This window comes from Plasmodium vivax, chromosome 3 (assembly GCF_000002415.2).
Source record: "Plasmodium vivax chromosome 3, whole genome shotgun sequence".
In the NCBI taxonomy this organism is placed as follows: Eukaryota; Apicomplexa; class Aconoidasida; order Haemosporida; family Plasmodiidae; genus Plasmodium; species Plasmodium vivax.
Genome location: NC_009908.2, coordinates 87998 through 102846, shown reverse-complemented (window position 1 = coordinate 102846; position 14849 = coordinate 87998). Strand labels below are relative to the sequence as shown.

At 45.9% G+C, this 14849-nt stretch overlaps 4 protein-coding genes across 4 annotated transcripts, besides 8 other annotated features; all 4 read left to right on the top strand.

Moving 5' to 3' along the window:
• Positions 1-1820: 1820 nt before the first annotated feature.
• PVX_001015 (hypothetical protein, conserved) lies at positions 1821-3366 on the top strand (the record flags this gene model as incomplete). The annotated part of the gene is made up of 2 exons (XM_024731152.1): positions 1821-2016; positions 2229-3366. The coding sequence occupies exon 2, from the start codon at positions 2248-2250 to the stop codon at positions 3364-3366; it is 1119 nt and encodes a 372-aa protein (XP_024586998.1). The 5' UTR covers positions 1821-2016; positions 2229-2247.
• Positions 2217-2244: a microsatellite.
• A 1426-nt stretch (positions 3367-4792) lies between the features above and the next one.
• Positions 4793-6256, top strand: PVX_001020 (hypothetical protein, conserved; the record flags this gene model as incomplete). The annotated part of the gene is made up of 1 exon (XM_001613245.2): positions 4793-6256. The coding sequence occupies one exon, from the start codon at positions 4793-4795 to the stop codon at positions 6254-6256; it is 1464 nt and encodes a 487-aa protein (XP_001613295.2).
• Positions 6257-8256: 2000 nt separating this feature from the next.
• On the top strand, positions 8257-9219 carry PVX_001025 (hypothetical protein, conserved; the record flags this gene model as incomplete). Its single annotated transcript, XM_024731151.1, has 1 exon — positions 8257-9219. The coding sequence occupies one exon, from the start codon at positions 8257-8259 to the stop codon at positions 9217-9219; it is 963 nt and encodes a 320-aa protein (XP_024586999.1).
• Positions 9220-10212: 993 nt separating this feature from the next.
• Positions 10213-10235: a microsatellite.
• Positions 10236-10614: 379 nt separating this feature from the next.
• Positions 10615-10634: a microsatellite.
• Positions 10635-10673: 39 nt separating this feature from the next.
• PVX_001030 (hypothetical protein, conserved) lies at positions 10674-14517 on the top strand (the record flags this gene model as incomplete). Its single annotated transcript, XM_024731150.1, has 9 exons — positions 10674-11311; positions 11507-11562; positions 11843-11876; positions 12096-12147; positions 12266-13196; positions 13409-13475; positions 13598-13766; positions 13964-14215; positions 14420-14517. The coding sequence occupies exons 1-9, from the start codon at positions 11135-11137 to the stop codon at positions 14515-14517; spliced, it is 1836 nt and encodes a 611-aa protein (XP_024587000.1). The 5' UTR covers positions 10674-11134.
• Positions 10708-10732: a microsatellite.
• Positions 12075-12102: a microsatellite.
• Positions 13837-13877: a microsatellite.
• Positions 13939-13969: a microsatellite.
• Positions 14354-14393: a microsatellite.
• Positions 14518-14849: the final 332 nt, after the last annotated feature.

The window sequence follows — 14849 nt, the reverse complement described above, 5'->3', positions numbered from 1 at the left end:
AATGCGAAAAAGTGAAAGCAAAGCGAAAAACATCCCCGCGTGTATGCCTCTGTGTTGGAATATCCCCTTTGAGGTGTTCGATATTTGTAGAAAGCCACAAAGTTATGTGCCTCCTTTTGGGAACTCGAAAGGAGGTGTTTTTATTGATGTGCAAAAATTTCGATGATGTGTGCAGAGCACCCAGGAGAGAGAAAAAAAATAAATAAATAAAAAAAAAAATAACAGTTAACATAGTTCTGACGTGACCCGCGATTGCAAAGGTGAGTGATTACATAGATGCGTCACTTTCGTTTTATCTAAGCTTGCCGCGCGGAGGATGTGAGATTCGTTCTTCACGTTTCTCCCCTTGCACATTTTCGTTTGCAAGAACTGCAGTTAAGGACGACTGGCAAATATCGCCACATCGTGGAACGCTCACTTAATGTGATTTATGACCTCCGATTTATTTCTTCAAAATTGGTATGGCCGATCAGGGGAGATGTCACTCGTTGTCATGCGTTGCCATGCGTTGTCGTGAGCTGTCACGCGTTGCTGTGGGCATCGAACCCCCGAGTCACCTCCGAATTTTGTGACACACGCATGGGAAGGCAAAACACCCACGTGAAGATATGCCAACGCGCATGTGTGCTTTCGGATAGCTTTTACAAAATGAGCGTTCCACAGATGGGCACTGAATCTACGATGGTGAAATGCACACGGATCTCTCTATTTGTTGTTCTTTTTTTTTTTTAATATCAACCTTTCTGCGGCGAATGTTCGGAGGTGGTCCCAAATGTAACGCTTCACTCCACAGGAAAGGGCGAAGTGAATGCATCGCGTCGCACGAAAAAAAAAAAAAAAAAAATTTTTCATATAAATGTGTATTACATTGCATGCTCAGGTGTGTATTCCGCTTTAATGGCCAAGTGTGCAAACGCATGCCGCGCACCTTCGTAAAGCCCGCGTCATAATCGCGACGAGGAAGAAGCAGAATTGAATCCGCGCCCGTTGGAACAATTTTTGCGCGACGCATTTTTGAGAAGTGCTTGGGAATACGTAAGTGAAATGTACATACGTATGTGCTATGTACGTACAGACGCATGTTCCTTTTCGTTCAGCTTTTCCTTGGTGGGATGCGCAGACTGCACAAATGGGTGTAGGTAGGTGTGCCCCTCCTCTGATGCAGCAACCAAACGGGTAGTGAAAAAGAGTGTAACTTCTCCTCATTGGAAAAATCGTTTTGAAATTTTACTACTACTCCCCCATGTGATAATGCTCTTTTTCGTGTTAGGCAAATTCCATTTGTGGGATTTTGTCCCTAAGCAGGTTGACATAATTTGGGGGTGTCCCCTTAAGGGGGTTCTTCCCCCTCGGGTTTAACTTAAAAATGGGTTCCTTTTCCCTTAACTGCGTAGTGGGTTCTTCCGTTTGGGCTCTTCCCAGGGGGAATTCCCCGTCAGGGTCGCTCCAAATTAGCATATCGCTTAAAAGTGCGAAGCACGAAGCGTTAAAAATTCCATCTATCACATGCATGCGTGCATGCAGAAAAGGGCTTCGCTAAGGCCCACTTGGTGACACCCCTGATGCGGCGTTTGTCAACATAGGAAAGGTCTGTCGCGTGATGGTCCATTCGGCAGTTTTCTCCCCCCCTCAGTTTGAGTAAAAAAAATGAAAATATGCTCAGAGGGTACTTGTCAATGTTTGCATGTGGGTTTAAACATATTAGCAACTACGTTTGGAGGTTGTCCCTTCAAAGTTGTGTCTTCCAGGGGGGGAAAAAAAAAATGAGCGGTTTTGCCAAAGGCATGCAGAAAAGTTCAGAGGTTGTTTTTCGTCTTCTTGGCACACTGCAGAAGGTTTAAAAGGAAAATTAATTCGCGCGTTTTTCGATTCGTCCTCGTGGTTTCTCGTCTTTCCCCATGCATACTTGTATTTTGTCAGCTTTATTTTATCATCTTTTTTGTGATTTTTCCTTTATCAGCTGTTATGTGATTTATCTTTTTTTCTTTTTTCTGCTCAAGCCGCCCTCCCCCACATGTACAAAAAGCAAACGTGCACGCGTACTCAACGCACACACGCAGCTACGAACACGTGGCCCCCTTTGAAGAGGCATCTGCCCGTTGCAGAAAGTCTCCGCAAAGGAAAAGGAAACGTTCTGGTGGAAGTGGAGATGCGCAAAGAGGGAAGCCAATTTAGCTAGCTAAACTTTTTTTTTTTTTTTTTTTTTTTTTTTTCACCCCTCCGCTTAGCTGCAGAACAGAAAATAAAATGGCTAGCTCACTACGGGTAAGAGTCCTCTTTGCCATTTTGGCCTTCCTACTGGAGGTGAAAAAAAACGTCTCATATGCCCAGAACGAGAATGAGGTGACTCTGTGTCTGTCCGAGTTTAACCAGGACAAAGAGTGCAACGTGTCAGCTGAATTTGGGAAGGAAATGAAGGTGTACTGTCCGATAGACTCAGAACAAAATAATAACGGAGGAGTTGTACGCATGAACGGACGTGAAGTAAATAACGACAATGATTGTTTTAGTAAAATGAAATCAAATGATGCTGCCAACAGAAATGTAACAAAAAAATTTGCAGAGTACGTGGAAAATTTAATTTTGCACACCAATGCTAGGGATAATACGCATTACTTCTACGTGCCACATACCGTGACAGCTGGAGTGCTCCTCTCGTGTAATTGCATTGACAGGCCCAGGCAGAAGGCCTACAAGTTAAACATCCAAATAGCCAAAAATGAAAATAAAAATGTTAAGGGTTGTAATTTTTACTATGCTGATGAAAATGGAGAGCAAAATGAACATTCCGTAGAACAAAATGTCAATGTAAAAAAGAAAAAGGTGTGCAATGTAGATGTCCAAGCGAATGATGTTGTTTCCTTTAGATGCCGAGTTCACAACAGGTACAGCAACGTCCTCGTTAATCCCCCCCTCTGCTTTCACGAAGTTTCCAATGAGGATAATCAAAAGACGCAACTTTCCGGGGTACTTAATGGAGTTAAGGTTATCCCCAGAATAGCCACCTACGTACCTGACCCTATGATGCCCAGATTTTTGTCCTACCTGGTGGCTCCCCCTCAAATAAACGAATCCCTAAAGGTGAAATGCAGCTGCTCCATTACAGACAATGTGCTCGACATCTCCTACATAGGAACCATCTCGTTGAATTTTATAAAAACGGATAAGCTGCACCCCGTCAAGGAGGAAGATGATGCCGAAAAGAAGAACAAGTGGAAGAACAGCATTAATGAAGGCGAGGTGCAGGACGGCGGGAACAGCGACAATTCGGCGCCGCGGGAAGGCGAGGCGGACGTCAGGTCCGCTTCCGTGCTCACTGGGCTCTCGACCACGTTGCTCCTCTGTTTGTTTTCCGCGTGGGGGTGAACTGGCGAAGTGGTGAAGCGGTGAAGCGGTGAAGCGGCGGAGTGATCAGTCGAACCGGGTACACCCCATCGAGGAGCACTCCTTCATGCATCCGCACGCGCCCCTCCGCCATCTTCGAGCCATCCCTGGAGTAGCGCACAAAGAACGTACCACTTCGTCCCTTTTTATCGCGCCACTTTTAGGCGCATTTTCTGCTTACCCAATTTTGCAACCATTTGAACTTCCCAACGGTGCCGTTGTTGGTGTCTTTGCCAACTGCCCCGCGGCATTGCAGTGAGTAGGGGTGGCGTGGGGAGAGAAGCCAAATCGCCTCTCCCAGCAGACTAACTTGCACACCTCGAACGCATCAATTTGTTTTTCCTTTCCTCTGTATGGGCAAAGAGTGAAGGGGTTTCCTATTCGCCATGCTTAACCAGGAGGGTTGTTCATCTCTTTTGTATTTCACTCACTCTGAAATGGGGAGGCATAGTGGGGAATGATGTTCCCATCATGCAGGTACCTGTGCAGTAGGCAAAAAGGGGATTAACTCGTTTAACTACATGTTGGACGGTCATTCAGCAGAAGGGAGGAAAAAAAAAATCTTCATTTGAATTTCCTGCGAGAGGGGGGAAACAGGTGCTTTCCCCTTTCGCCGCTCTCATTTTTGCTTTTTTTTTTGGAGGAGGGAATTTTATTGTCTGCATGCAAGGGGTCAAAAAAATGGGCAAAAAATGGGTAAAAAGGTGGGCAAGAGAATGGCCCCCAATGGAGTGGAAAGACATCCCTCTCCCAACATTAACCAAAACGTACTGCAATTGTGTAGAGATTTATTTCGAAGAAAAAAAAAAAAAAAAAAACTCTATATGTGCTTTTTCCCCCATGACGCGGCGCGCGCTCTCCTTTTCTCCTCTCCAAACGTCAGTTACGTTATGAGATGAGTGTCTCAAATTTTGCCAACATCAATGCCTTCAGCAGATGCGCAAAATGCGTTGCATGTGCACATACTGTCATCATTTTTAATCGCATATTTTATTGCGTTGTGAAATGAAGACACGAGCGGAGGACATTTTAATTTCGAGACAAGGATTTTTTTTTTTTTCGAAGTTGATTGCCCTCGTGATTGCAACATTTGGGCAACTTGCTTTTTGTGAGTTCCCCACGGAATTAGCGAAGGGGCCATGCAGACTTGGCGCATCCGTTTGTCACGTGGTGCCGCGTTTGTGAGAGACTGGGTGTAGCCGTTTGTCAAATAGCCAGCCCCCGTCTTTTTTACGACAGATTTGTTCTCCTTCCCCGATTTGCTGCATAACGGTTTTTTGCCATTTTTTGCTGCCCTTTTTGTCTCTTTTTTGAGATTTCCCCCCTGGTTTGCCGTGCCGCGGAGGGGCTACCCACCAACTGCGCTTCGCCGCGCCTCGCCGCGTCGCCTCGCACCGGGCAAGGCGTGATGAGGCGGATTCTGCTGGGCTGCTTGGCGGCCTGCCTCCTTGGGAAGTGGGCGTCGCTGTGCAGGAAGATAAACGACTTGATCAGCATCGGGCACGTGAACGTGTGCTCGATAGACATGAGGATAGAAGATGCCCAGGAGTGCGTCCTGGAAAATGAATTCGGGAAGGCATTTTTATTTATCTGTAACTCAGGAGATAACCTTAGTTACGAATCAGGAGCAATCCCAGAAACGTGTGCCCATAGGACCTTCATAAATCTAAGTGACCCCAGTGAATTCTCAGCGGATAGTAATACCTACGAATTGTTTCAAAATTTAATAGGAGCGAATAACTCCACTTTGCAAGGGCACTTCCTCTTTTTCAGTACCCCCTACTCGAACAAGGACATAGATCTGAGTTGCCTATGCTTTGGAGAAAGCCAAAAAAAAATTAAACATGTGATGAAATTGGTGTTTAAAAAAACGAAGAAAAAAATAAAAGGTTGTGATTTTGGCTATAACATTTTGTCGAGCAGGGATTTAACAAATAACATCGATTTGAATAAAAATGCCGCTTGTGTGATTCATGCGTACCCAGGGGATGTAATAGGCATTAATTGTTACAAGAAGGAGAGTAATCACTCGTATAATGATCAGCTGGAGCTGGTGCCGAACAACTGCTTCCACAGTGTGCACTATGGGAATGACATCATTCTGTCTACTAACAATTTGATCCCCAATTCGAGAGTCATTCCAGATGCAACAGCAGATGTGAAGCTGTCCAAAATGCATTCCTACATGTCTTATATGATTCTACCCAAAGACATGACCATGACGGGGAAGATCAGCTGCTACTGCAAACGGGGGGAACACGTGGGGTATATGTTCATTTATTTGAAGACTGTAAATAATCTGCTACTTGATTCTAACAATGGGATAGATCGAATTATCGAAAGGGGAAATGGCCAAGAGAGTTCAGACGAGGAGTGGGCAGGAAGTGCAAGAAACGCGGGGGTACATTCGGACAAGGGAAAAAGCCAACATGAAGCCAAAACAGATGTGAAGCAACACAGCGAAAGGGCGGAAGACATTCACAACCATTATAATAATATTAACAGCATTTATTACAACACGGGGATGAGCCACCCCAGCAGGAGACCCGACTATCAAGGGCAGAGTCACCACCGAAATGAGGTGAAAAAATCGAGTGTAAGCGAATCCACCAACGAAAGCAACACTTACAGCTATAGTATTGATAAAAACGTTAGCCGTGAAAATCCTGGAAACAAATTATTTAACGAAAATAATTACGATGCTTATGACATTGGCGTGGGTGCCGGATTCAGCAGAGGCCCGCAGCGAGGGAAGAAGAGGACCTTTTGGCAAAACCTCTTTGGGTTGTCTTCCTCTTCCCAGTTTGCCTCCTTTAATTCGTTGATGCTTTCCTTTTTGGCGCTCATCTACGCGGGTTTCTCGTCCCTGTAAAGCGGCACCTCGCGCGGCGCTGCAGCAGGCTTGGCCTCACTATTTTTCCGCCCCTTGGCCACTCTTCTGATGCGTTTTTTTTACCTTTTCCTGCCTTTTTCTTTTCTTCCCCCATTCCTCGCTTTAACGCGTTTTACAGTTTAGCGCGCCGCTGTGCGCGCATTTGGCTTTTCACTCGTCCTTTTACCCGTGCCCTTCACCCGTGCCGCCTTTCCGGGGCGCAGGCAGCACACCTGTACACAACGTGGGCATATCCACCCCCCAGCACACGTAACTGTGCCGCTTTTTGTGGGGGCAAAACGAACTTGTGCAAACAAGAAAAAAAAAAAAAAACAACGTGATAACTTCCTCCACTGTGCATGTTTAAATTTTTAATAAAATGATTGCTTTTTTTTTGGTCTACCAAGCAGCTCCGTGAGCAAATCCTCATTCGCTTATGTTGTAAGCGACCTTTCGGGTGTCCTTTTGGAAACTTTTCTTACGTTTCTTAATTTACCCACTGATTGAAACATGGAAAAATTAAGCCAACATGGGAACAACATCCGGGGAAGGATTAAACGCAGTTATTAACGAACTAGCCAAAATGGGAAATTTTTTATTTGGAAAGGGAACAAATGTTAATAAAATGTATGAACGGGTCAGGTTTTTTTTTTTTTAAAAAAAAATGTATAAACTGTTCATAATTTTGCGCGAGCATAGGAGAAGCGCCTCTAATAATGGGAATGACACAAAAGCGAATAAAAATAGGAAAAAAGCGAAAGTAAGAGAGTTATTCTGGGGAGAAAATTTTTTTTTTTAAAAAAGACCGCAATGGAGCATGCGTGAAAAAAATTGCCAAAAAATATATGCCAACATTTGACTGCTAAAAGGTGAGGAATAATCTTCGTATGTTCGCTCCGCATCGCGCTTGAAAAATGTATTTGCCTTAAGGAGATAAAACGTAAGAGGAAGAAAACACGCAACGGAGGGGAGTAAAGAATGATACGGAAAAAACATCATGTATGGAAAGACACAACTTAAAATGGTGAGGCTTGTGCAAACTCTGAGCTAGTTACACCACTGAGATTAAATCTATACATGTACATGGTTGCATGCTTTAAAAAAAAAAAAAAAAAATCTGAACGGGGAGGAGAGAAAAAAAAAAAAAATATTACGCCTTTGTAAAATTACGTCCGTTTTACGAAACTTTTAACATGCAAATGGTTCGCTTTGGAAATATAACTGAGGAGAGAAAAATTAAAACTTCTCGATATGCCATTTTGACTGAAATGCGTGTACTTGTATAAAATTTGCAGCACGTACAGTTTGGGCAAATCGCATAACCTGTGGAAAATGCGCAAATATTTACTCCATTTTTTGTGTGAGAAAAGTTGGCTTAGCTTAACTGATTTGCCGACTGCCAATTTGAGTGCCTCTCTCCCTCGCGCGCCTTTTCGGTTAACCGTTCCGCGTCCGCGGCAGGGTTTTGCGCGGAACGCGAAAAAGGGTAAATCTGTGCATGCGCGAGGGGTACAGCGAACAAATGAACAAGTGCCCAATCGGTATCAGCCCATTCGGCGACGTGATAGTTGTCAACGGCTCGAGTGTGCCGCCCCCACATATGCCGGCATAGTTAAGCGGCTAACCTGCCTGATTGAGCATGCACATTTGTGTACGTCGCGGTTAACTGATTAACCCATTCAAGGAGCCACTCGCAGGGATATACATTTTGAGTTCTTCCCCAGAAACCACTCTCCTCCCGTTGAGAAGTTAAGAAGTTGACCCGTTTACATGTTGGCACGCTCGACTCGTTCGACCCCCTCTCCCCCATTTGAACGACCCACAAAATATAGAACCATTTTCTGCGCACAAAAAGGTGTTTGCTACGACTTGACGAAGTTGCACAACTGGCGAAGGGGAAAATGAGCACATGCCTTCCAGTAGTGTGGAATATGCTCACGTTCATTCTGCTATATTACTTTTTTTCCTTTTTTATATTTTTTTCGATTTTTTTTTTCAAGATGAGAAAAGTGTTTTACTCCTTGCTGGTTAGCATATACATATGCCTGTGTGTGTACTCCCCAGTTTATTCGCTATATTTGAAGGAAATCGAATTAGGGAATTATTACATCTGTAACTTAGATGACTACCCGAGGGAGTACTGTGTAGTGGACTACGATCCGAACAAAGTAATCAAGTTTTTATGCCCAATTGTGCATAATGAGGGGGAAGAGATGAAGACGTATGATTCGAGCTACTGCTTTAGATATAAGGGGATAAAGGACCGCCTCATCATTAGCAATAATGAAGAGCAAATATATACCACCCTACCGGGGATCATTTTAGAAAACCAGATTCTCTACGACAGGTACAATTTGGGCATCTACCTTATGCCCCTCAAATTGGAGGAAGACATGAGTATCGTTTGCGTCTGCGACACGAAGAAAGAATACAAAGGAATAACCCCTTATATAAAAATAAATATTAAAAAATCGAACAATCTTCTTGGAGCAGATTCGGCGGATCAACACATAAAGGGGTGCGACTTTGGCAACAACCAAGGGGAACACCAATTCTTAACGAATTCGCAGTCGTATGAAGAGAACCTCGTGTGTGAGATCCACGCCAATCCGGGAGACATAGTCGGGATTAACTGCATAAATTATAATGAGGGGGATCTCCAAAATTATGAAGTCAAGTTAGAACCTTCCAACTGCTTTTCCACGGTGTCCTTTTCTTTATATACTTTAAGTTTTGTAAAGATGAACATAAATAATATTTTCCCCGATGCGAGGTACTACCCCGAGTCCTCCGCCTTCCCCAAGGATCCCAATTTTAAAAAATTCTCGACCACGTCTTACTTGTGGATCCCCGCGCACGTGCCCGAGGACTTCCTCTTCTTCTGCTCTTGCCGGTATGCGCAGGGCGAGGGCGTTGCGATCTACCACGTGGGCAGCAGCGCCGCAGCGGTTGAAGCGGTGTGAGCAGCGTGAGCGGTGTTGAGAAGTGTTACGTGGTGTGAGCAGCGTGAGCAGCGTGAGCGGTGTTTAGAAGTGTTACGTGGTGTGGGCGGCTTAAGCGGTGTTACGCGGCGTGCGCGGGAACAAGCAGCCGCTGACCCCCACAATTGACCCTGAACCCTTGAACCCCTGACCCTTCACTTTATTTTGCGCTTTTTTGCGCTATTTGTGTTACTCTCCTTTTTTTGCGTCATTTGTGCTATTTTCTTTTTTTTTCGTTCGACTCCCCCCAGTATTTATGCAGCATTATTCCCCTCGTTTGCGGTTTATTTTTTTGCCCCTGATAATTCATCAGTTAGTATCATTTGTGTTGCACCCTCCTTCACGTCTGGCTAGCGGTTCACGCATTTTAATTAAGGCTCTCATTGTGGGCTTGCCCCCACAGCTCCCTCCCCCGCTTTTTATTTTGTTCTATTTTGTTTCATTTTGCCCTACCTTTCATTTGACCTTCTTTAACTTTAAGACGGAGCGAAGATGTGAAAAAATTTTTGAGGTGTGACAGGAGCCCATTCAGTTAGGTGTGTCTCCAGCCGTGTTGCCACTGGGTTGGTGTTTCTTTCGAATGTCCCTTTTTCCTTTTTTCCCTTTTTTTTATGCGCACTGAGCAGATGTCTTGCACCTGTTGCGCGGAGGCATCTCTGCATTGCGCAGGCTCGCCGACTGGAAAAAGGGAGTTACCCTTTCTGCGAGTGGCTTAAGGGGAACCCCCACCATCACATACACCCGTGGGGATATCCGCATGTGCAGATAGGAATAAAAGATTTTCGTCTACGTGATGAACTGCCCGACGGATGACGCACATGGTTGGTAGGATAGAGGGGGTGGAGGGGACCCCACAGTTGTGCCTTTACAAAGTGGACGTTATAAATCAGGAGGGGTCCATAACACAATCCTATCGAAGTGCTTCGATCGGTCCGGTCTGGTCCTTTTTTTTTTTTTTTTTTTTTTTCCCTCGACATTTCTGCATTACTGCCTATGGTTGCGTGTTGGTTAATTATCGTTCCGCAGGTCTCGGTCCTCTTTTTTTTTTTTTTTTTTTCTCTATACGTTTGACAGGTGGATCCTACAAGGGAATTCCTCAAGAGGTGCATACGTTATGACGCAGGTCTGTCGAGTATTCCCTTTCTTGGCTCCCCCCGCTGCTTTGAGTAATGCTTGACAGCGCAAGCAAGCGGTTGGAAAACAGAAGCAACAAAAAGGAAGAAAAATAAAATGGGAGGAGCAAAAAAAAGAGGGGCAGAAGTGAAGAAGAAAAAAAAAACAGTGTCCCCCTTTCCTACACAACTGTATTTATGCGCACATGACGACTTCCATCTTTAGAAAAATTGAAAAAAAAAAAAAAAAAAAATACGCAGTTGCAATCGTAAATTGTGTACGTATATATTTTTTCCCTCTTTTGGGGCGGGCTGAAAGATAAAGGGAAAGAAAAAAAAAAAAAAAAAAAAATGAAGAATAATATAACATAATATACGTGTACAAGGGCGCATACAAAAAGATATGCACGTATACGTACGTATGTTTACATATACGTGAGGGTAAATCCCCAAATGAAAGGAACATTTTTTTTTCCCCTTTCCATTTGTTCATAGTATGCCGGAAGGGATTTGGGCGCAGCACGTTTAAGCGCATATGAACGAGGCGGCAAAGGGAGCAAGCGAACAAGGAGAATGAACGAGAGAGCGACCCTCCCCGGAGAGAAAGGCCGCCCACATTGAAAAGGAAAAAACGATCCTTTTTTCTCCTACGCCCCCCGGAGGAGATCATTTTGACATCCATATATAGTGGTACATGCCTGGCATATACACGCGAACACATGCGCGCATACGTACAGGGGTGTTGACCAGCTGACGGGCTCACCTTCAGACGAGCTGGCCTTCAAATGTACGTAGGCCTACCGCCGTATGAGCCCACCGCCGTGTTATCGCACCGCCTCGTTCCCGCGAATGCATCTTTGCAGCCCGCGTTGGCGCCTCCCCACCGATCTTTCAAACGCCCATATAACGTCAACGCCGCAAAGCAGGCTGGCGACTCCTGCCGACAAAGCATGAGCACGATGGTAAGCCAGTTGGTTTAGCAGAGTCGCGGTTTAGCTGCGGCGCGGTTTAGCTGCGGCGCGGTTTAGCGGTGAACCGTACAAATGCGCATCCGAGCTGAAGACAGCCTGTGTCCAAACAACTTGAAGGACGCGGCGCGCATGCCAGAATCAGTCTCCCCTTCAAATTCAAACGGGTGCTCCTTTTCCTTTTTGTAGAAAATAAATTCCCCCGAGTCGAAGGAAGGAAATTCGGAAACGAAGAATTCGAAGAAGTAGGGGAGAAAAAAAAAGAAAAAAAAAAAAAAGATAAAAAGAGATAGAAAGGGAAAGACCCCCCCAAAGGGGGAAGTTCTCTTTATCGAATGTCCCTTTGAATAGTCTGCATCTTGCAGATGCTTCTACATCGTATGAGCGAAGAACGCGGCAGCACATGCACACTGTTATGGCGCCCCTTGCATGTCCACGCTGCGGCTACGCCGCTGTTCTGCTGCCCCACTCCTTTGGTGCGAACCCCCGTCCATCTGCACACCCCTTCTGACATTCCCCCCGTAGGCGAAGCATCGAAAAAATAGTCTCCCCCACGAAAGTTATAACTCAAAAATAAAAAAAAAAGGGGGACAAAATAGAATAACGGACCAAGTGCGGGCCTGTCGGGGAGAAGGGACAACCCCTCCCACCCCCTCGCTGGACACAACAAATGCAAAACGAAAAGGAAATTTTCTCACCCGTTGATGCTGAGTTGTTCCTGCGTATTTTATTTATTTATTTTATTTATTTATTTTATTTTGTTTTTCCCCCTTTTCAGATTGCCAAAACGGATGTCGATGCGTCCGAAGTTAATGATGCAGATGATATAGGTAAGCGTCGAGGGGTGAGAAATAAAAAGTGTTTACATAGAGGGGGTAAATACCCCTGTGTGGAGGCCCCTCATTTGTTCGTACACCTCATATGGGTACGTACTCTCCCCCACCACAGATAAACCCCAAGTGGAGTTAGCCGAAAATGAAAGTTCCAATCAAGTGGAGGAAGAACCAAGTGAGTGCTTCTCAAATGATATCTACGGTGAGGAACCCGTGATGGTGGGACGGGGGGATGCGGAGAATGACCTCCCAGTGGAAGCTCCCTGCACGGTGGATCCCCAAAAGGGCAGCATCAGAAAAAAAGAGAAAAAAAAAAGCAACAAAAGTAACTTCGCAGAGGAGACCAAAAAAACGATTCAAAAGGAGAGGAAGAAATTAGAAAAGGGGGATAAAAAAAAGAGGAAAAATATAGACAAGGGGAAAAATGACGAACTGAGGGAGTTCGTCGTGAAATTGGCGGGCATCGAGGAGGAGGAAGAGGAGGAGGAAGGGGAGGAGGAAGGAGAGAAGGAAGATGATGAGGAGGTGGAAGATGAGGAGGAGGTGGAAGATGAGGAGGAGGTGGAAGATGAGATTGCAGATGATGAGGAGGGGGAAGAAGATTTGAGAGAAAAACTGCCAGACGATGTGTCAGACGAAGCGTCAGATGAAGCGTCGGACGAAGCTTCCCATGAGGAGGCGAATGGACCAGAGGAAGGGGAGACGGACGAAGAGGGAAAAGATAAGGGGGAGGAATCGCCGAAAGGGGCAAGCACTGAAAGGGACAAAGAGGCAGACGATGAAGAGGATGAGGAGGAGGATGACGATGGGGAAGAAGAGGAGCAGGAAGAAGCCGAAGTGGGGAACGAAGTGGCCACAAACGAAAAGGGCGACGAGGAAGAGGAGGGCCAAACGAGCAAGGAGAAGTTTGACGAGGAGGACGCAACTCCGCGGAAGGGCAGTGACGATGAAGAGAGGGGAAGCGCAGATGGGGAAAATGCCACAGATGAAGAGGACCCAGCGGAGAACGAGACGAACAAGAGTAGCCTGAACAAGAATCAGAAGAGGTAACCCGGAGAGAGGCCTCTTCCGTAAAGAGGGGAGAAAGGAATGGAAGCACGGCCCTGCAGGTGGTTACTTGTGCCTGTATTCACCTGTGCTTGTGTTCATATATGAGTGTGTCCTTGTGCACATGCGTACATATAATCATTTGGGGGCACATATGTCAGTCCCTTTTGCGCTCCCGCAAATGCTCATTTTGACCCACCCCTCTCCACAGCGACAACGAAAGTGCGGCCAGCGAATGCAGCGATATTAAGAAGAACGACCGTCTGTTTGCATCCATGGTAATGAGAGGAAGGCATGCGTGTGTGTATATATACGTGTGTGTGGGGGGGGGAGTTGCCCCGTGTTTAACCCCCCCTGATGGGCTTCCCACCCATTTGCTTCCCCCCCTTTTCCCCTGCAGAATGACTGCAACTCGCCCAACAAGCTGTTCAGCGAGCACGTGGGGAAGCTGAACATTTTCGGAAACGTAAACATTGACATTGAAAAGTTGCGGCAGCGGCTGAACAAAAACAAGAGCGTCACGGAGGAGAAGAAGGAGGTGAAGATCTCGGAGGCAGAGAACCCCTTCGGTGAGTCTCATTGAGCGTGGCCCCTGTGCAGCAGCAGGCATATAAATATATATATGTGTATATATATATATGTATATATAACATGTGTGGGGTTGAAATTGATTCTGCCTTATGTGCCGTACGGCTAGCTGCTTATCCCTTCTCGCACGCTCGCTCGCTCACTCGCTCACTCAATGGCTGCCTTTCCCCCCTTGCAGAGAACGAGCAGGTGCTCTACTCCGAAAACAGCATCAAAATAAGCAAATTTATAAAGAAGAATGAAAAGTATGACTGGTCAGGTTACTTGCCGGTGAAAATACAAATTATGAAAAACGTCGAAAATAAAAAGTTTCGCATTCTTTGCTTTCAAAAAGGGAGTGGGAGACTCTTTTTAAATACGGATATATTTGAGGGCTTCAAAATAATCCCCTCCAAGAGTACCTCCGCTTTGTTTAGTGGAAGAGACATATGTAAGTGCTGGGGAGGTTGGCCGTTTCGGCGGTGGCCCCAACGGGGTGCAGCAGTGTGAACGGGGTGTAGCGGTGTGAACGGGGTGTAGCAGTGTGAACAGGCTATATTTTTTATTTTTTTTATTTATTTTATTATTTTTTTTTTTTCCCATCTGAGTGCACTCCATTTATTTCTGCTTCTTCTGCTTTCCCCCCTCCCCCCAGGTGATGAGAAGAAGTTGAACCAGTACATTGTCACCTTCATGAGCAACACCTCTAGGGATGAATTCGTCAAGCAGATAAAGAGCATCACGAGCGGGTGAAGAGAGGCGGCCGTCGCCGGGCGAGCCGCCCCCCGCACGTAGGTACGAGGAAAACGCATGTCTGTGTAAATCTACCTATATGTGCATCTCCCCCCGTGTGCTTCTACCCTCGTGTGCATCTCCCCCCGTGTGCTTCTACCCTCGTGTGCATCTCCCCCCGTGTGCTTCTACCCTCGTGTGCATCTCCCCCCGTGTGCTTCTACCCTCGTGTGCATCTCCCCCCGTGTGCTTCTACCCTCGTGTGCATCTCCCCCCGTGTGCTTCTACCCTCGTGTGCATCTCCCCCCGTGTGCTTCTACCCTCGTGTGCATGCTTTGTAGGCATATTCGCTT